This window comes from Pituophis catenifer, unplaced genomic scaffold, assembly GCF_029215685.1.
Source record: "Pituophis catenifer annectens isolate HBS135680 unplaced genomic scaffold, rPitCat1.0.hap2 SCAF_3, whole genome shotgun sequence".
NCBI classification, from domain to species: Eukaryota; Metazoa; Chordata; class Lepidosauria; order Squamata; family Colubridae; genus Pituophis; species Pituophis catenifer.
The window spans coordinates 196,173,142-196,193,718 of NW_027256883.1; the positions used below are offsets into that span (position 1 = coordinate 196,173,142).

The window sequence follows — 20,577 nt, forward strand, 5'->3', positions numbered from 1 at the left end:
CCAGTTCAAAACTCATAGTTAAGCTACGTGATATTTGGGAAATTCATGACCTGGATCTCCAGCTGTTTTCAAACATAACACCTAGTGGGTTTTAACTAAGATTTGTTGGATAAGCCATAGTGTTCTGGTTCACCATTGTACTAAGCTCAAAGTAAACCACATTATCATTGGCATTCACTGTAGGAAACAAGGGAAGGCAAGTGACATCTAGTGATATCACTATGCAGACTCTTCTGCACGCTGTGACACAAGTACAAAAAGAATGCATCATGAAATTTTTTTAATGGGTATCAAAATGATGAAGAATGGATGACTATGCATATTATGGCTTAGTATGAAGAATGGATCCAGCCTTTTTTTAAGAACAACAGTTCAGCATAGGGAGGAATTTTAGAGTTCCCCACATAGAGAATTGTCACTTGTTTTCTATGTTTAATATTTATACTTCCTATATTTAAAATGCTCTTTATCAATATGACTTACATCAAGCTAAAAATTGTAAATGAATTTCTTAAAAATAAGGAATACTTGTGATGATTCCCCAAACTAGAGCTGGGAAATCAAAGCACGCCAAATGCTAATGAACTCCATCATTTAACCAAGTCAGTCAGTCCAGGCAATGACACTGGTGGAAGTGTTAGAGCAACAGAGGATCCCAAGTTCCTCAGCACTAAATTTTGCTCTAAATTTTCACAGCTCTACAGGCCTTTTTCAGGCTGCAAACTATAATTTATATACAGATGAATTATACACATAAATTAGTCAGTTCTTGCAAGCAGTTCTTGCTCGCTTTACTCTGTAAGTATAGGAAGGTTGTTCACTTGTTGTTACACACAGATTTGGGAACTGTGATTTATTTAAAGCACAGGATTTGTTTTGCTCCTAATGAGGAATGAAAGACTGATACTTCCTACCCACATGTCCCTAAGAGATTGCATAATCCTAAAACTCATCTAGCCCATTCATGCAGAATTCACAATGGCCTGAAACTGTAAAACCTATCAATAATTACATCATGCAAGAACTTCTAGCATGCTTGCTTTAGCCTTCAAGGAAGCACTTTTCACTTGAAAATAACAAGAGTAGTTACATAAAAAGCAACTAGGCTGATGTTAAGGATATGGAGTAAATCATTTATGGAAGTTTGAGTAAGGCTCAAATGAAGAAGAACCTCAAAAATACAACTCTATTTTAAAGGAGTACAACAGAGGTGGGTTTCAGTAGGTTCTGACCAATTCTGGAGAACCAATAGCAGAAATTTTGAGTAGTTCAGAGAACCGGTAAACACCACCTCTGACTGGCCCCACCCCATCTATTCTCTGTCTTCCGAGTCCCAGCTGATCGGGAGGAAATGGGGATTTTGCAGTAACCTTCCCCTGGTGTGGGGAGGAATGGAGATTTTACAGTATCCTTCCCCTGCCACACCCACCAAGCCACGCCCCTCAAGCCATGCCACGCCCATCAAGCCACACCCACAGAACCCGTAGTAAAAAATTTTGAATCCCACCACTGGAGTACAACAAATACATTTATACCTGATAGGAATGATATTTGAGAACAGAAGAAGAAATCTGAGGATCTGAAGGTACCAGCGGCCAGCAAAGTGTTGGAGGGAGACCATGACAAGGGAGACCACCACCAAGGCCGCAAAGAGTATCTTGGTTAGACAGTTAACTTCCAAGTCAAAGAGACCAATCTTAAAAAGAGAAAATGATTGTTTGCATTAACAATTATTGCAACTGGAGCAGGTATCAAACTAAAATATGGTCACACACTACTCCAGGTTTTTTTAAAAAAAGATATAGCACAACTTTCCCTAGTTCAGATTTTTTAAACAGGGCATCAACAGTTGACTTCCAATAAAAAGTAGGAGGGGATCTTGCATTGGCCAGGGATTGAACCCCTAAGGCTGGCCTGTCAAACTTGCAGCCTGCGGGCTGGATATGTCACATGCAGGCCACACCCACCCTGGCTCCGCAAAGGCAAAAAATGTCGCAATATGTCACGATCTGGCCCATGACACGATCAAGTTTGATACCCATGCTCTAAGGTTACTTTAAATTTTAAATGCTCCAATTCTACTCAGAAGGCATCAAACAAGGCAAGATTGATTCAGATGATCAATATTCTTCTAGGTATAGGGATCAGAAGATCAGGTGATCCTATAAATTAGTATTATTGTCTTAATAGTTATTCATGGCTCCCTTTTTATTTTTGTGGTACATTGTTATTTCTACAGCTATATTGATATTTTTACCTCTGTATATCTGTATATTTATATTTGTAATGAGAGGTCCTTGGTACTTTCTGAGCTGGCTTGTTTTCTTGCAGATGTTTCATTACCATAACTAGGTAACATTATCAGTGATGGTTATATTTGTAACTGTGCTGTACTCAGATTTTTTTTTTTTACTTCAAAAAGCTGTCCTCTGACTGTAATAAATATAAACTAAGCTAGCCCCTTCTCCTTGACACTGTTTTCTGTATGCAGACACACAGGTGATATTGATGTGGATGACCAAAGATCTGGTTTCTGTAATTCTCCTGTGGGAACCAGTTGACATGAAGTCACTGTCTGAGAACTCATACTTTACATTGTTCATCTAACATGCTTTATTTGCACACCCGAGTGACACATGTCAGACATGTGACAGATATGATCAGGCATCTAAAATGGACTATACAAGTTTTCATATTTATTGGCAAAGCTAGCTTTAAAGACCAAGTAAAAGAGATGAGTGTCAACCCTGCTGAAGGCATCTTTTGCTGCTTCATGGTTGCCACAAGGCATAAGGGGGAAAGGGAGTGGGGAAAATAGATAGCCTGACTTGGCCGTCAAAACAAAGTTTTCCTGCGGGAACCAAGGTCATTTCAACAAATGGCTGAGAGAGGAAAAGTGGAGTAACCAAGTGAATGACCAACACCTCCATTAGACAATGTAAATGATGACCTGGGGGAAGGGTGGAACTTTCACTTTTAATTAGGTGAAAACCATGGGAATTTTCAGAGTTGGTTTTTATCAGCTATGCCGATATGATGTATCCAATAAAGCTGTTCTTTGAGGAATCTACCTGCCTCGGAGTTCTACTTTTGATGGGTGCATTACTCAGAACGCTGACGAGTTTATGTTGTCAGCAGCTCAGAGTCACCTGTGTGCAAGTAATGTGGTCATATAAATTTAATGAATAAATAGTTAATGAGGAAATCATTTCTCTTACCTTACTGCGTGGATTTGAGGTATTCATGACACTGCGTAACTCTTGGCCTGTATAGAGAACAACTCCCACAACTGTTCCTAAAGGATTGAAGTAAAAACACCAGTCCTACACTCTGTTCATATAAGTTATTACATAATTATTGTTCTCACATATATATATAGTGCACTAGAACGGCCTTCCAGGGAAAGAGCTGGCCTTTTTCTCACTGGAGGTTTCAAATGATGCTGATGGTCACTTATCAGGGATGATTCAGTGCAATTGTGTACCTTGAACATGTAGTTGAACCATTTAACCAGATTATACATTCTATGAAAACGTCAGTGGGGTACACTGTATATCATTAATATTTAAGCTGTGTTTTTCTTTTTGCAAGATATCTGATTCATAGAATCCAATAATGTTGACTTTTCTTTTTGGCAAAAAAGACTAATGTTGACTGATGTTGACTAATCTTTTTGGCAAGAATACAACAATGCCAAAGAATAAAACACTATTCTAGACTGTGATGTATGGTAGATGTGTGCTAATGTCCTTCAACTTGAAACCTTTCAAGTATGCTGGATTAAAATGGCAATCTCTCAAGCCAATGTTGATTAAGATGTCTGGGACTGATGGAAAGTGTAATTTAAAATATCTTAAGTTTGCGAAATTGGAGAAAGATGATCTAGTTCAGGGGTGTTAAACTCAAGGCCCACGGGCCACATCCAGCCTGCAGAGTGCTTAAATCCAGCCTGTGGGGCTGGCCTGGAAATATCAAAGGACTGGCCCGCGGTGCCTCTGCTGGCCAAAACGGAGGCCTCCACACAGTCTGTTTTTGGCTGGCAGAGTGCTGCTGGAGGCTGGGGACGCCAAAAATGGGCCATGCAGGGGCCTCAGGAGGCCTCAGCGTGACCTGTTTTTGGCCGGCAAAGTACTGATGGAGGCCATGGAGGGCCTCATTTTGGCTGGTAAAGTGCTACAGGAGGCCGTTCAGGCCGATAATGGGGTAGAGGGGGCTGTGCACAGCCCCCCCCGCACCCTGTTTTGGCCAGCAGGGTGCTTCAGGAGGCAGCCATCCCATCTCCCCCTGCTCCCCACTCCCCCCACCGGCCCACAGAGGAGAGCTACAATGCTGATCCGGCCCTCGAAGAAATCCAGTTTTTGACACCCCTGCTCTAGATATATTTGGGCTCCACAAAAGTGCCACCAAGGAACCTAGGATGATGATTTGCACTGGTAATCAATTTATTCATGCATTTTAATTAATTTATAAACAGGTCTTAACCAATACAATTTACATGCATAGGTACAATAATTGGAGAATACCAATAGTGTTCAAAAATAAAACAATAAAACATATATTCTGTTGTTAAAATCAGCAGAGCAATCTTTTTTGGGGGGGGGTGAGTAAATAATGATGCTTAGAGGCCAGAACATTAAAATTGTTAGTGTCAAGAGAAAAGATGTACAGCTAAAACCAAAACTATACAAGATATAATTTTAATTTAAAATATAACTAAGGAGAGGTATCATGATTAATCCCAATACTATAAATTATGGTTAGTTTTCTTTGACATTAAAGATTCAGTGGCATCTTATACTACATAAACCTTTTGGGAGAATTTAAGAATTTTTACTCCAGTAAATTTTATATAAAAATCATATATAGAAGTTAGCATCCCTCAAACTGTTGTATTCAGATCTGTTGAAACGGCAGCTCTCAGGAATCATAGCCAATTGTTAGGCTGGCTGTGAATTTTGCCAGCTGCAAGGACAACACATCAGAGGGTGCCAGGTTTCAGGGAAGCTTCAGCAAAGAATGCAGGCAACACATGGCACAAAAGTTGTCTGATTACGGTAAATCACAGAACAAACAAATCACAGAAACCATCCTGGCATTACCCAACTCATTGTTTTAATCTCATCTCTTCTGAGGATTCTGTCTTTGACATGCCTCTCAGTCAGCTAAATACCATGAACTTCCCTCCCTGAAAGCGGCACATCCATGCCTTAAGTGCTCAACAAGATGGAAAGCTTATAGAGAAAGAGGTGAGTATATTTAGCCATCTCAGGGGAGTGACAGCTGAATAGTTTCTTGAAATACGCTTCAGAGAAAAGCCTTTGATTTCTTCCAACTATAGCCTGATACATCTGCTCTTGCTTTTATCAGATGTTCTCTTTTGGAGTCGCAAATGGGGAACCCCATTTATTTGTGGATCTTTTATCCCAGCTTCCCTTTAAAAGTCTCCCTGACACCCTTTCTGTAACTGATTTAAAATGTCAATATAGGGAGCAATTAAGTGCTATTCTGGCAGTGGATGCTTTCTCCAAAAGGTTATTTATTGGAATTCCAAAGGTCTTCTCATCTATAAATGTCCAAAGGGGTAATTAGGTGTCAACTCAAACCCTTGGTAGTGTTAGCACAAGTGGAAAACTTCATTCCAACCCCTAATTTCCATTGACAAGAGATGATTATTTTCAATTACAAAGAGATTTTTTTTAAAAAAAAATTGCTAACATACTCCCTGGGAAATTCACACATCAGGCCTTACCTGAAGCAATTACTGTGCTAGCCCAGAGGGTATTTTCAATACTCAAGCTCTCATTCACAGGAGGGTCACTGTCCTCCTGAAAGAGTCAAGGAAAAAAACAAAAATAATAAGCACCTTGTGCATATATTTTTTTTAAAAGGTTCACACACCATTTCTAGAATCTCATAAATGATCAGAGACATTTAAATCTCTCAACACTGTTGCTTCAATCCTCAGGTGCTGAAAGACCACAGAATTCTTTCCCTGTCACCCCAGGTGTGAAGCCAATGCTGGAGTGTGATATGTGTCAAGATGTTCAGTAGTGCAGGCTACAAGAAGCAACAGTTGAACTGCAGCTCCCAATAACACAACACCCTGACAGATTATGGTAATGTACGTTCAACAGCCTGCTGGTTACATCATAGATTATCGTTCAAATCTGAAAGGTTCAGGAAATGCTGTGTGGTTGTCCGTAGCTGTTTCTGAGCATTTCATTTTAAATAAATCATGCCACAAAGGAAAACAGTGATGTTAGCTTGAACCTGCAGATAGCCTTTTCCAGTTATAAAAGGTAGATTTGGATGATGTAAACCAACAATCTTAACTCCAGGGTCATGTTCACACATTATATTAAGTAAGAACCCCTTTTAAGATTCAGGGGAAAAATTATTCACTGACACCTGTCCTCTTCCTCCCAGCTTTTCTCTCCCTCCCTCCCTCCCTCCCTCCAACATTACATGTCCCTTTTGCCAATTGAAATGAATAAACAGATGTGTTTAGGGAAACTCAAAATATTAAAATAATTATCAGTATGGAACACAATCTTACTGCCTTGAATGAAAACTAGTGATCTACCTGGGCACTTTAAATACCAAATCATTTTTTAATTGAACAACCTTCTTGTAAGGAGCAGCTGTATGTCTCCCTTTTAAATTTCCTTCTGTAAACCATGGATTGTTTTAAATAGTGGATTAAGTTACAATGGTTGGGTTCCCAGATAATATTAAAATAACAAACCAAGCTTTTGATTTACCAGGATGATACAGTTTACCATAATTGTCTAATGCTACAGATGTACTAACCATTATCACTTGTTAATAAACGTAGTTAAGACAAGCAATGATTTAGTGTCTAAACCATTTCCCATGCTTTATGTTGATTAGAAAATTGGACAATTATATTTGATGATGTGTTGTTAAAAAAGAAAAATTCAGTGCCAATTCTATTATTTCCTCTTACAAGACTGTAGTACAAGAACAAACTACATTTTATGCTGTTCATCTCCAAACATGTTTGTTTAGATTAATTACAATTACCCATGGAATAATTTTTATCTTGAAAGCTGTGTACTCCCCAGGTATAAAAACTGCACTCTCCAAGGCAACTTGGAGCTTAATGAAAGGAGTCATTAGCTACCAACTTGAACATTTTCCTCCAAAGTTCCAAGCTTTAAGGTGCAATTGTTGATTGGGACAAAGCTGGGAGGTTATAGGGCAAATCTCTCTGTTATATATCACTTTCAAAAAACAAAATCCCTCCTTATGAAAAGATCATTCATCCAGCACATGTCCCAAACAGAAATCATTTCGAAAAGTGTTATCTCGGTCTAAAATCTATATGGAACATGTAGAACATCTCCAAATATTGTTTTATAAGCCCAATACTCTCCTGAAGTTTCTAAGTTTTACTTTTTTCTTTTATTAAACAACAAAGGCAATGCTTACTCTTGTGAATGTCCCAACAAAGTTATGGATGTCAATATTTGGCTCCTCTGCATACACATATGACCTGATTTGAAGAAGGTCCTACAAAGGAAGATGAGAGCATGAAGACAGAAAAGGGGCAAAATTCATTATAATAGCAATAGCACTTAGACTTATATATCGCTTTATAGTGCTTTACAGCCCTCTCTAAGCACTTTACAGAGTCAGCATATTGCCCCCAACAATCCGGGGTCCTCATTTTACCAACCTTGGAAGGATGGAAGGCTGAGTCAACCTTGAGATGGTTAGGATTGAACCCCTGACAGAATTAGCTATCTTTCCTATAGGAACCAGAGGCCAAGATATGCTCAAATAAACCACCAAGATTTAACTTAGCACATAAGCTACAAATTGGTTTGGAAAACAAATATGTCATTGGGAGATATTTTTTTTTAATGGCACGTTAGGTTGTATAATTAAAACAACGTTTGTGTTACGTACAGAAGCAGTAGGTAACCTCTGAGTACAGCTGACAGGCAGGCGCAGTTTCCAATCTGTTTCACCATCCAGCTGATCCGTTCGGAGAAAGCAAGACCCTATAGAAATATTCATCTGAGTTAATTTCTCCCTCCCATGCTATACATAGGAAATATGATACCTCATTATTTAAAGCAAATTCTTTATAGAAAGGTTTAGCCTACATGGTACAGTAGGGGAAGAATCTTAACTCAGTGATCTGAGATGTGTTTTACCTATAATTAATTGTGGGACTGATCAGAGGGGCTCCCCATACAAAAATAACAAAAAACCAGCAGACGGCATGCTGAGAAAAAAATAGAGTAGTCAATAGAACTAGACATGCCTTCCTCAATGCGGTCCCGTCCTTGCATGTTGGACTTCATGTAAGGTGGTGGTGAAGATTCCATCACTTTCATGTCAGAAAGGACATCATCCATGCAGTAGTCTCTAAAACTTTGGTGTCAAAACTCAACTTCATTGAGGGCTGCTTCATCAGGGTTGTGCTTGACCTCGGAGAGCTGGGTGGGCATGGCCAGCTCAACACCACTCGTGTTGGGGGCATCTGTGGTGGCTTGAGTGCTCTGCCAGCAAAAACGGAGCTCGGGAGGGCTGTGTGCAGCCCTCCCAAGCTCCATTTTCACTGGCAGAGGCATTGTGGGCCAGTCCTTCAGCTTTAGTTTGTACCAGACACAAAACACTGGTGCTTTGCACAAATCAGAATTGTCTCTGGAGATAAGCTGCAAATACAGAGGTTTTTATTTTTATACATCATTCTTTTTTTGGGGGGGAGGTGCTAAGATTAAGCCAAATAATAACCCTATAACTTCAGTGTTGAGAGCAGCTCCATGTGTGCCTCCAAACCATCTTTTGATGTGGGTCACAGTCTCTGTGTGACCTACAAACAATTTGACTGTGGCCACCATGACTATAATATGATTGCACTTGAATCAACAGTGCTACTGGCAGCTGTTCCCTTGATAAATATTATCACACCCAGGCAGGATCCCACTGTCTTCACTTTACGAAGTAGTTTTAAAATTGTGCTTTTCTTTTCCCACAGTTCAATTTAGGTAGAAGTAAATAAATATTATGAAGAAGCTTCAGAATTGCTGATTACATAAACATAAAGCTGTGGTAGCCGAGAGTTTGCAAGCTGCCTGAACAAATGGTGGGACATCTCAGAAGAGAAGCTAATCTGAAGCTCAATGAAGCCCAAGCTACCGCCAACATGCCACATCAATCTCCCTTTCCTTCTTATTGCTTGACCTTACACAACAGGACGTCCTGCAAGATAAACAAGCTCTATGTTTTTTTTAAAAAAATCACCAATTATAAAATAAGAAGGAAGCTTGAGCTATTGAAAATGAGTGTTTGAGTTGGTCAGACTCACCAAGTTTAAAATTGTATCTACTTAGGTTACATGTTCAAAATGATTATGATGTCCCCTATAACTGGCAAAAGGTTAATGGTTATTTTCACAATGGGTTCCAGATGTTTACCGTTCTTTTCTGATGTCCTCAAGAAAATCATGTCAGCAGGGACCCGTTGGTTCTTCATTGGGAAAAGAAAGGCAGTCAATGAATATTCAGTCCATAATTTTGACTGGAAATATAATATATATCTAAGAAGATTTATTTTTTCATTCATTCAATTTCTATAACTGCCCATCTCAATCAATGACTGGGGGAGGGTTTACAATTCAAAAAATATATTATAGTTAAAACATTTAACAGGCACAATATAATTATTAAGTAAAGGAGCTCATTGAGACAGGCTGATTATTGTGTATTATATAGAGATTATTGTATAATTCCATCCAAACTAAATTCATAGAGATATATTACACAAGCAACTTCATAACTTTAAATCCCAGTGTCAATCTTTACTAGGTCACCCACAATAGAAAGAGACAATTTAGAAAAATGAAGTTGAAATGGTATAGGACCTGGAGCAGGAGGTTGGACTAGATGACCTTCAAGGTTCCTTCCAACTCTATTTTTTCTGTAATTTCATATTTAAGTGATATGGGAATAAACAGAACATTTTTGCTATAATAGCATATCCATTTATTCTCTTAATCAAAATGGTTATTATATATTTTTACACAGCCACCATTCAATGAAAGTAAAAGTATAAAATTCAGATCATTAAACCTGAATCATTGTCAAAGACCAGAAAAGAGAAAGCTCTTAAGACCAGTGAAGTAGAGGTGGATGGGTTTTCTAAAGACAAAACCTGAATACTGAACTGAAACAGAATACTAGCAAGGCTTCAGGCCTATCCTGAAGTGAAACAGACTTTCATTTTGGAGACTTCGTAGGATATGGAGCCTTGACAGCTGTCATGATGTATACGCTTCCAAAGGTTCCCACTTAAGTTGATAATATAAGCAAGAACTACTGCTTTGAAAACATGTGTCTGAGCAGTTATCCAAGAAAGAAAGAAAAATCCTTGTCTTTTGCAAATAGCTAATCTGGAGAAGTTTCCTTCCATTGCAATGATTCTGCTGCCCCCAAATGTCCTTATCAGGGATGTGGTTTTCCTTTTACTCTTACATCTGGTTTCAAGGCAGCTGCCTTTCTTCTCGTCCATATAAGCCCATGGAACCTGTGGTCTCTCTATTAATTTGCACAGGAAAAAAAAGGAAGATTGCCACTGAAGACTGTTTCCTCCAACCTGCCAAGAAGTCTAATGATAACAGAATACTCTTTGTGGAGAAGGCCTTCACACCAAATTCATCTTTGTAGTGTGAGGCTCTCTCTCCTCCTAATTCTTCTCTACCTTGAAAGTGCTCAGTAATATCCTCAGAAAGTTTCCTTTTGTATTAAGGTCAGCACCAGCATTTCTGAATCGGAAAAGCATCTAAAGCAGAGGTCTTTAAAGCAGAGCTATGCTGGCTGGAGAATTCTGGGAGTCGAAGTCCACAAGTCTTAAAGCTGCCAGGTTTGGGGACCCCTGATCTAAAGGGTTTTGAAAACCAAAGTAGGCTTTCAACCTTTGGTCCAAAGCTAATCAAATAATGGAGCTTCCTTCCTGAAATTTTAACTAACTTCTAAACAAGAATTAAGACTATAAGATACGGGTGGCAAAATCCAGTTAACTACTAGAGGCCAGTAAAGGGATAGGTGTACATATAACACTGTGCTGTCATGTACTTCTCATCTGGATGTTTGCCTACAATTGTTTGCATGCAATTATGAAGCAGCCTTCCCAATTTGGTGTCCATCAGATTTGTTGGCTTGGAATTCTGATTACTGAAGTTCAACATATAGAGAGGCATGAAATGGAAGAAACCTGCTGTACAACATGCTTTAACTATTAATTGCTATGCCATCAAAACTGACACCAGCCAGAACATAGAATAACTAAGAAGTAGTACATGATTGGAGGAGATTTGGCCCATAGAATGGGCAAGGGTCAGACAGGACTGAATGGATAACATTGTAGTCATCATCATCATCATCATCATCATCATCATCATCATCATCATCATTGATTGCTAAATGCTGATTCCTCTGTTATGTTATGGGTATTGAGGAAAATATTACCATCTTTTAAATGCAGTCATACCTTTTCCACAATGATAAGGTCCCCCACTTGAATATTAGAACTTTTCACCTTCACTGTGCCTGAAGACAAAACAAAATACTGCTTTAAAATTCTGCAAAAGTGTGCATAATTCTTCACAAGACACTAAGCATTCTCGGTGACAACCCTCCCACACACACTTCAATTCAGAGGGAATTATTTGGCACCTTTCTATTGGCAAATATGGTCCACAGCTGATATGATCCTTTATGCTAAAAACTCAACAAGTATTAGCAAAGAGCAATGCCTCATTTTTAAAACACTGTAGAGTAGCTTTATGCAGCTGTGAACAGTACAAATGACCATCATGCATTTAAATTTGAAGCAGAGAGCCAAAGCAAAAGAACAACAAAGTGTAGATGGGAATTAAAAACACTCCCCACTCTTCCAAGAAACATTTGGCTTTTAGGAGACCTTATACATCATGACTTGCAAAACAGAGCACAAAAGGTTTGAGAAAATATTGCTTTTTGATACAGCTGGTAAATGCCAATGATCTATATCAAAGCAGTGCTCCCTTGGTAGGGGGTCTCTCTGCATTTCATAGGACTTTTTTTTTTAATGCTGGTCTGGTTTACTATGCTTTGTATTCATGAATTGTAGAGAGAGGAAAGCAAGAAAATAAAACTCTTAAACCAAAAACCTAAAAAGGTATCAAACCCAGCATTTGCAAATTTAAGAACAAAACTGGGCCAAAAGATACATGTTCAACAAACTTGCATCTGATAAATATAGATTTATCTTTCCCCCCTAAAAATATTTTTCAGTATCCCAGAAAGCAAATGCAATTTTAAAAAATAGCAAATTTGAATATCCACTATGAAATTTAAATGTAGATTCAGAGCAAAGGTTTTCACAGCAAAGATTATTTGTGCCTTGTTATTTTATCTTCCATTTTATCTTCCTGGTTCTTATCAAAGAGAAGGAAATCCTGTGTTAATTAAGAGTGCCTTTTCATATGCATATTTTCTTATCCCCTTTCCATTTATTACATTTGTCTACATTGTTTTACATATGGATGCCTGCCTCCCCATTGTATCCTCCAACAAATAAAGATAAAGAGATAGTGGGTAGCTTCACAATAAGTATATTCATGCATGATTTGTTGGCTAATTATTATACACTAGGACATACATGCTGGCTTATGAATCATAATATTAGGGCTTACACTACATGTAGTTTGAGCCCTAATACTGTTTACTGTTTACAAATTTTACTTACCATAGTATCTGAATATTTGAAAGCAGTTAACAAGTAGATTTGTACATCCTGCTATGCCATTGTTATGTTTATGGTTATAATTATTGTGTTTAATTGCTCAACTCCAGTTGTATGAATTTGTACAAGAAAGTAAGCCATGAACCATGATTTATGATTCACACACTGAATAAAATTATAATGACATTTGTTTAGGGAGTTTCTCCTTCCAAAAATTTAGCAGCTTAAATTTAAGGCTATTAAACCATGGCCTACCATTATGTACAAATGGCAGCATGTTTTGTTTTGTTTTTATTTACCAGATATTCATATAGTTACAAACTTTATATATGTTATAAATTTGCCTTATAAAAAAAATAATCATTAGTAGGAAGGTTCTGCTAGAACATTCTTTCAATAGGACATTATAAAGTTCTGATTTGGCCCAAGTCACCAAAAGGATAATTAAAAGCTCTGTCCGTATATTTGACATCTTCCCCCTCAACCCCCTCTTTCTCAAAATTGCTGTTCTGATTATCATCATCTTTTGATAGAGTTGCAAAGAGACAGAAAGCTGGAGCCAATTTCCTGACCTCTTGCTGTGAGCTTGCTGTAAATCTGAGAGTTGACTTCCTTGTCACGCATGTAACATCGGATCTCTTCTACTGCCTCACGGATGATGGTAACAGTAAGCACAAAGCCCTAAAGAGGCAGAAAGAGAAATGGTGGAGGATTAGTCAAAGAAAATAGATTAAATCCAAAGAACTTGTCAGAAGACCTGGGAAGTTAGTGAATGATCACAACATGGAGTCAGGATTAAATATTTAGTTAAATTTTCCATTTCAGAAGAAGCCACTTAGTTGGTAGAGGCTAACATTTTATGATGTGATATAATATGATATAAAACCATATGATGAATGATTGAGGGGACTAGGTACCATGTTTCCCCAAAAATAAGACCCTGTCTTATTTTATTTTTTTTGAACCATGAAATATGAGCTTGGCCTTATTGCCATGCGCTCAAAAGCCCTATTGTTATTATCAGGGGATGTCTTATTTTGGGAGAAACGGTATATGTAGGGGGACTAGGAGTGACATGATAGCAATCTTCCAATATTTGAGGGGCTATCACAGAGAAGAAGGGGTTGACCTGTTCTCCAAAACACCTGAGGGCAGGACAAGAAGTAATGGATGGAAGCTTCTCAAAGGGAGATCCAACTTAGAATCAAGGGGAAATTTCCTGCAACGAGAACAATTAATCAGTGGCATGGCTTGCCTCCAAAAGTTATGAGTGCTCAATCACTGGAGGTTTTCAAGAAGAGGTTGGACAGCCCTTTGTCTGAAACGGTATAGGGTGTCCAGCTTGATCAGGGGGTTGGACTAGAAGACCTCCAAGATCCCTTCCAATTCTTTTTTTTCATGTTTTATTTGATTTATTTATATAACATTTAATTTTCATCAAACAGTGTGTGGTCTGGGTACAGTTATGTTTAAATAGTCATATTACACATCTTTGTTGTGGTATTCATCACCATAATATTGATAATATAATAACATAATAAGATAAAGGTAAAGGTTCCCTTCGCACATATGTGCTAGTCGTTCCTGACTCTAGGGGGCGGTGCTCATCTCTGTTTCAAAGCTGAAGAGCCAGTGCTGTCTGAAGACGTCTCTGTGGTCATGTGGCCGGCATGACTAAATGCCAAAGGTGCACGGAACGCGGTTACCTTCCCACCAAAGGTGGTCCCTATTTTTCTACTTGCATTTTTTATGTGCTTTCGATCTGCTAGTTTGGCAGAAGCTGGGACAAGTAACGGGAGCTCACCCCATTACGCAACACTAGGGATTCGAACCACTGAACTGCCGACCTTTCGATCGACAAGCTCAGTGTCTTAGCCACTGAGCCGCTGCATTCCTTATAACATAATATAACAATAATACTTAACATCATCTTCTTTAACAACTCTCCACTTTAACGTTTCCTCTTTTTATATCTCCTCCTTTCTAACTTCTGTTTCTATTATCTAGCCATTGATAAAATATGTCCCATATCAAAAAATATTCAGTTTCTTCTTTATCCTTAATAGTAAGCGTTAGTCTATCCATTTCTGCGCATTCTAATATTTTCTTAACTACATTCCCCTCAGATAGGATCTCATCATTTTTCCACTGTTGCGCAAATACAATTCTAGTTGCGGTTAGTATATGCAAGATCAGGTATGTAGTCTTTTTAATCATATTTTTCTGGTAGAATGCCCAAGAAAAATATTTCTGGTTTCAGGTCTATATGTTGTTTTGTCATTTTTTTCAGCCATGTATGTATTTTTGTCCATTTTTTTTTTTTTTTTTTTTTTTTTTTGCTTTTGGGCATGTCCACCACATATGGTAATATGAACCAGATGATTGATTACACTTCCAACATTTAGTAGATCTGTCTTTATACATTTTTGCCAATTTTGTTGGTGCAAAATGCCATCTATAAAACATTTTATACAGTTTTTCCTTATATGCATTTCCTTATATGATCCCTTCCAATTCTGTTATTCTGTATTCTATATTACATGACTAGAAATAACAAGTAGAAAAAATAAAGACTGGTAGTACAAAACAGTACTAAAGCCACATTGCTACAATGTTCAAGCTGCAAATATTCAACTTCTATGTTGCTACAAAATTTCCGAGATGGCCTTTTCTTTTCTTTTACTTTCTAGATAATACAAATACTTTTGGAACAAACCAAGCTTGTATCCATTTCTTCCATTCTATTCCTACCAATGGTCAATCCAATGCCTCTGCAAACTCCATAGATATTGTATTTATTGTATTTTAAATATTTTTATATTTATTTTTAAAATATTCAATAATGAACAATTTAAACAAGACAAATAAAACCCATTCAATAAGAAGGAAATACCTTTTCATTTGTGACCCCAACAAGTGATATTCATAGGAAGAAATACATTTATTTATTAAATTTATATCCCATCCATCTCACTACCCAAAGCTGCTTTGGGTGGTTATATAACTAGCCTTATCTAATTCTGATAACCTATATCATCACCTTGCTTAGTGCTTGCAAACTATCATAATACTGCTCATCAAAGTAATGTTTTAGATTCTTGTTATTGGTGATGCTTTTGTTTTGATATTTTTTAAAGATACCAAGACACATTCATAGTGATTTTATACATGTGCACTCCTGAGAAATAGTCCCCACTGAACACACAGGACTTTCTTCTAAGTGAGTGAGATTACAGGTTTCATCCAGGGGTGGGCTTCAAAAATTTTAGCAAGGGGTTCTCTGCCTGGTTGCTGGGTGGGTGTGGCCATGGTGGGCGTGGCCTAGTCAGCCTCCTGCACTACGGGGGGGGGTGTTGTCCTCCCCAGGCTCTGGAGACTTTCCCCGAGCCTCCAGGAGGGCAAAAATGGCCGCCCCAGGCTCCGGAGACCCTCTGGAGGCCAGAAACAGGTCCAAACTTCTGGTAGGCCCGTTTTTCACCCTCCCCGAACCTCCGCATGCACCCTGCACTTATCTACATCCAAAACAGGCCGCTTGGGGACTCCTGGGAGGGGTGGGGTGGGCGGGGCCAGCCAGGAGTGGGATTTGGGGATTCTCCGAACTGCACAGAATCTTAGCTAGAGGTTCTCCCAAACCCCTGAGAACCCCCAGCAGTCCACCCCTGGTTTCATCCTTTTGAAGGGGAGGAGGGCAGAAATATCATGACTAAAATTCAACTTCTCAGTCTAAAAGCATTTTCTTTCATAGTTTTTCCTCTCTCTTTTTAAGACATACTTTAAATATTTAAAAATATGTTTCCAGACTGGGATTATATATCTGTGTAAGAACATTCTTGATGTAGGTTCTTCTTACCTGAATCATGGAAAGGAAATAATTTGTTCTGTAAATGTAATTAAGCTGTCCAAAGGAAATCAATCTGCTGTACTAATTTCTAGGAATCTTCCACTCCTTTGCATAGCTTCCATGAACATTAATTCAGAATTATATTACTATATGCCTTCAAGGCTTGCCATTACAAAGAGATGCAAATGATACAGGGGACTGATTCCAGCTCTCCCAAATTTGGAAATCATTAGTATATTGTATAAAGCAACTCCAAAGGAATTTGGGGTTATTAAGTCTTGTTTCAAAGAATGGCAATATCCTTTGGAGAAATAAACAACCCTTTTTACATTTACCTAAACTCAAATCCTGTATTTTATTTATTGTATTTTTAATTCCCTCAAAGTTTCTCTTCCCCAAAGCTGGTTTTAGCCCCATGGGAAGGAACATAGATCAACTTTGGGAGGATGGGGAAAATTTGGTGTTCCATTTGCTATTTTAAAGTAAAAAATAACAGCCTTGAATTATCCAATCCTATCATCACAAGCTCTGATTTCCTATATTGTTGTTCCTTCAATTAAAAATAAGCCCAGGTAAATACTTACTGACAGCAAGTCCCAATAACTAATGAGGCTTTCTTCTAAGTAGATAAGTAGCATTCAATTATCATACTATTTTACTCCAATTATGATAGCATTTTAATTTGGTGCTTAAAATATATATCAATCATTACTCTAAAATGCTACCTCAAAAACCAGTTTATAAGGTTTATGCGTACTATATAGGAAAAAGAAATCTATGCATCTAAAGATTGGGGTTCCAAATAATCATTAAAACTATCCCATTTATTCTGCCTCACTGATTCCTCTCAAGTTGTTATTTGACTCCAAAACGGCTGTTTCAGCAGTCTACAATGAACAAAAAGTCTATTATTTATAACTCTGGCAGCTCACATGCTGAATTCTAATGGTTCGTGTGATCTGAACAAATTACAATGAGCTACAGGTTTGAAGCAAGCCCTGTTAAAAAAAATAAAAACTAATTTCTACAATAAACACCATACAGTAGTGCAGCCAGATGTGTATTCCATACCATATAAAATGAAGGCATATTAAGAACACAAGCTACCATTAAAAAGGGGGAAAGTTTCTAGCAATCATGCTACATTAAGAAGTGGCTTGCTTTGTTAAATTCTAAATTTAAGCCAAGCCATTGGAGATAGCTATCTCTCAATACTTTTTTTCTTTTCAAAAGCAAACAAAGGCTTAATCAGAATAACTACAACTGGGAATGGGGGAGAAGAGGAAATTTAACCTATTCCTCTCTGTTGCTTTCTACATTTCAAGTCCCTCCCCGCCCCCCCAGCAACCCCAAAAGTGGTTTTTGCCTCATGAAAAGAAATATAGATCTGCTTTGGGAGGAAGAGAAAATTTGGTTTTCCATTCGCTATCTTAAAGTAAAAAAATAACAGCCTTGAATTATCCAATCATATTATCCTAAGCCCTGATTTGCTAAATTGTTTGTTGGGAGAGCTATAATTGAAAGAAGTTAAAATCCCTAAAGGCATACTAAATCACAGCTACCCAACTGATAATCTTGTGTGGCTTCCGGAGATCTCTAAAAAGCATTAGCCATTATAATTTTTTTAAAGTGACACAACCGGTTAAACACATAACTGGATTGTTATTATTTATCATTTTATTAATTTTATTACATTTTTGGTTTTGTCTTCCTCTTCATCCAACTCGTATGACTATAGTTCTCTTCTCACAATTAGTTGAGCCAATAAGAAAACACATCTGAACCAGATTCAATTTACTACAACATATATTTAAATCAAATGAAATGAAATTTAGCTTTACTCCTGGCCCTACCAATTTTGTCTTTGGAAACCAGTCATTAACATACTGTTCAAAATCCAAGTGTGGCTGTTGATGCAAAAACAAAACAAAACATAGCACTTCCTTGTATTAAACAAACAATTAAACCATTTATGGTTTATTAGACACAGACTGCTGGTGAGAGGAACAAGCAAAACCAGTTAGAACTGTGCAAGTCAGCATGTTCCTCCTTAATTTCCATATTGGTCAATATATAGTTTATATAGTTTAACCTTTGGAAGGATCTAGAAAAATAAAACAAACAAACCCAAAGTCTATCTACTTCGTATTTGTTCAGCGTTTAGTCCATTGTTCCAAAGACAATTACAAAAATGCTTCCATGACAACCTACTTTTTAAAGGGAGTTAACCCAGGAGAATCTCTTTAACTGAACTCTTGGAATGATTAAGTTATGGGATAAATTACTCCCCTGATCAAGTGTCTCCCTGTGTATTTCATTTTCCTGCACCACTCAAGGTTTTATTTCTGAATGGTGAACCTTTATTAAATCAATTTTAAAAGTTAAACCAAGCATCTACAATTCCCAAAGACATAAAGGGCAGGTTTCATAAAATAAGCTAACAAAAACCATTTTAAGTTTCAGCATTACTTGGATCTCAGAGATAAGGTTAACAAAGGACATCTTGTATTCAAACACTGAAACTTTTCTTGGATAAATAAACCTGATATTACCTACCAGTGGAACCCAATATGTGTAAAGTGCACCAAGCCTCATTTCAGGAACAAATTGAGAACAGGCAAGAAATAAAAAGTAGAGATTGAAGAAATATTTGAATTGGTTGAACAGGACCTAAAAGCAGAGCGAGAAGATTAAGTAAGTGACAAGGGAATATTGGAAGCAACTCATCCAACATAAAAGCAGCAATCCATAAAAACATGTTAATCTGAGAAGATTCTAAAAAGGAAATAGTTGGACAGTAAAACTTTACTGATTTATAAAAACACACACATACATACACACCAAATACTCTCATCTCTAGGCAGAATATAGGTAGTCCTCAATTTACAACCACAAGTGGAACCAGAATTTTTGTTGTTATACAAAGCAGTTAAGTAACTTGTGCCTGATTTAATGACCTTTTTGCCACAGATATTAAGAGAATCACTGCAGTTATTAAGTGAATTAGACGTTCGCTTTTTGGAAATCAGCTGGAAAGACAATCATGTGTAATGATTGTGAAATGGCAATCATGTGACCCTGAGGGGGTCATGCAACTGTCATGAATATATGCCAGCTGCCAAGCACCTGAACACATGACCATAGTGCAATGGTCAGAACTGCAAGGACTGATTATAAATCACTTTATTCAGTGCTTTTGAAACTCTGAACAGTCACTAAATGAATGCTTATAAGCAGGGGTGAAATGCTCCCGGTTCCGACCGGATCGCCCAATCCGATAGCGATGGCGGTGGGTGGTTCGGAGAACCGGTAGCAAAAATCCCTGTGCCACCCCATGCCCAGCTGAGCCACATGATCATCAGAGGCTTTTTTTTTTACTTTTAAAAGCATTTTTTCTACAACGTCTTTCGATGAAAAAATGCTTTTAAAAATAATAAAAAAAAGCCTCTGATGATCGCGCAGCTCAGCTGGGATCATCAGAGGCTTTTCAAAGCATTTTTTTCTGCAACCTCTTGGCCGAAGAGGTGGTAAAAAAAAAATGCTTTGAAAAGTCTCTGACGATCCCAGCTGAGTTGAGTTCCCTGATCGGCAGACTGGTATTTTTTAAAGAGCCTCTCTGCCGATCCCAGCTGAGTTCCTGATCGGCAGAGAGGCTTTTCAAAGCATTAGAAAAAATGCTTTTAAAAGTTTTTTTTTTTAAAAAAAAGTTGGCCACGCCCACCCAGTCACATTACCCCCCCACCAAGCCACGCCCACAGAACTGGTAGTAACAGATTTTACATTTCATCCCTGCTTATAAGCCTGTAGCAGTTTGAATCAGTTCAGTAATCTTTAATCCTCATTGTATTGTACTTTTGCACTAGTATTGGGAAGACACATTAGATGAGAGTTAATTTACTTTAGAAATGTATTCCAAAGTAGATTATTTAAGGTAATTGTTCATTGGGTGAGGCATTCTTGCCTTCATTTAGCAAGATTTA

The 20,577-nt window shown here is 37.8% G+C and overlaps 1 protein-coding gene across 1 annotated transcript in view; it reads right to left on the minus strand.

Annotated features, from left to right (window-relative positions):
- Positions 1-20,577, minus strand: part of ATP9A (ATPase phospholipid transporting 9A (putative)) — a 90,815-nt gene that overhangs the window by 45,281 nt on the left and 24,957 nt on the right. Inside the window, exons 3-11 of the mRNA XM_070940049.1 lie at positions 19,154-19,267; positions 13,329-13,437; positions 11,521-11,579; positions 9,450-9,501; positions 7,933-8,027; positions 7,453-7,533; positions 5,750-5,825; positions 3,219-3,295; positions 1,536-1,696 (exon numbers count right to left, since the gene is read on the minus strand). Coding sequence (XP_070796150.1) covers positions 1,536-1,696; positions 3,219-3,295; positions 5,750-5,825; positions 7,453-7,533; positions 7,933-8,027; positions 9,450-9,501; positions 11,521-11,579; positions 13,329-13,437; positions 19,154-19,267 — 824 coding nt within the window. The remainder of the gene's footprint in view (positions 1-1,535; positions 1,697-3,218; positions 3,296-5,749; positions 5,826-7,452; positions 7,534-7,932; positions 8,028-9,449; positions 9,502-11,520; positions 11,580-13,328; positions 13,438-19,153; positions 19,268-20,577) is intronic.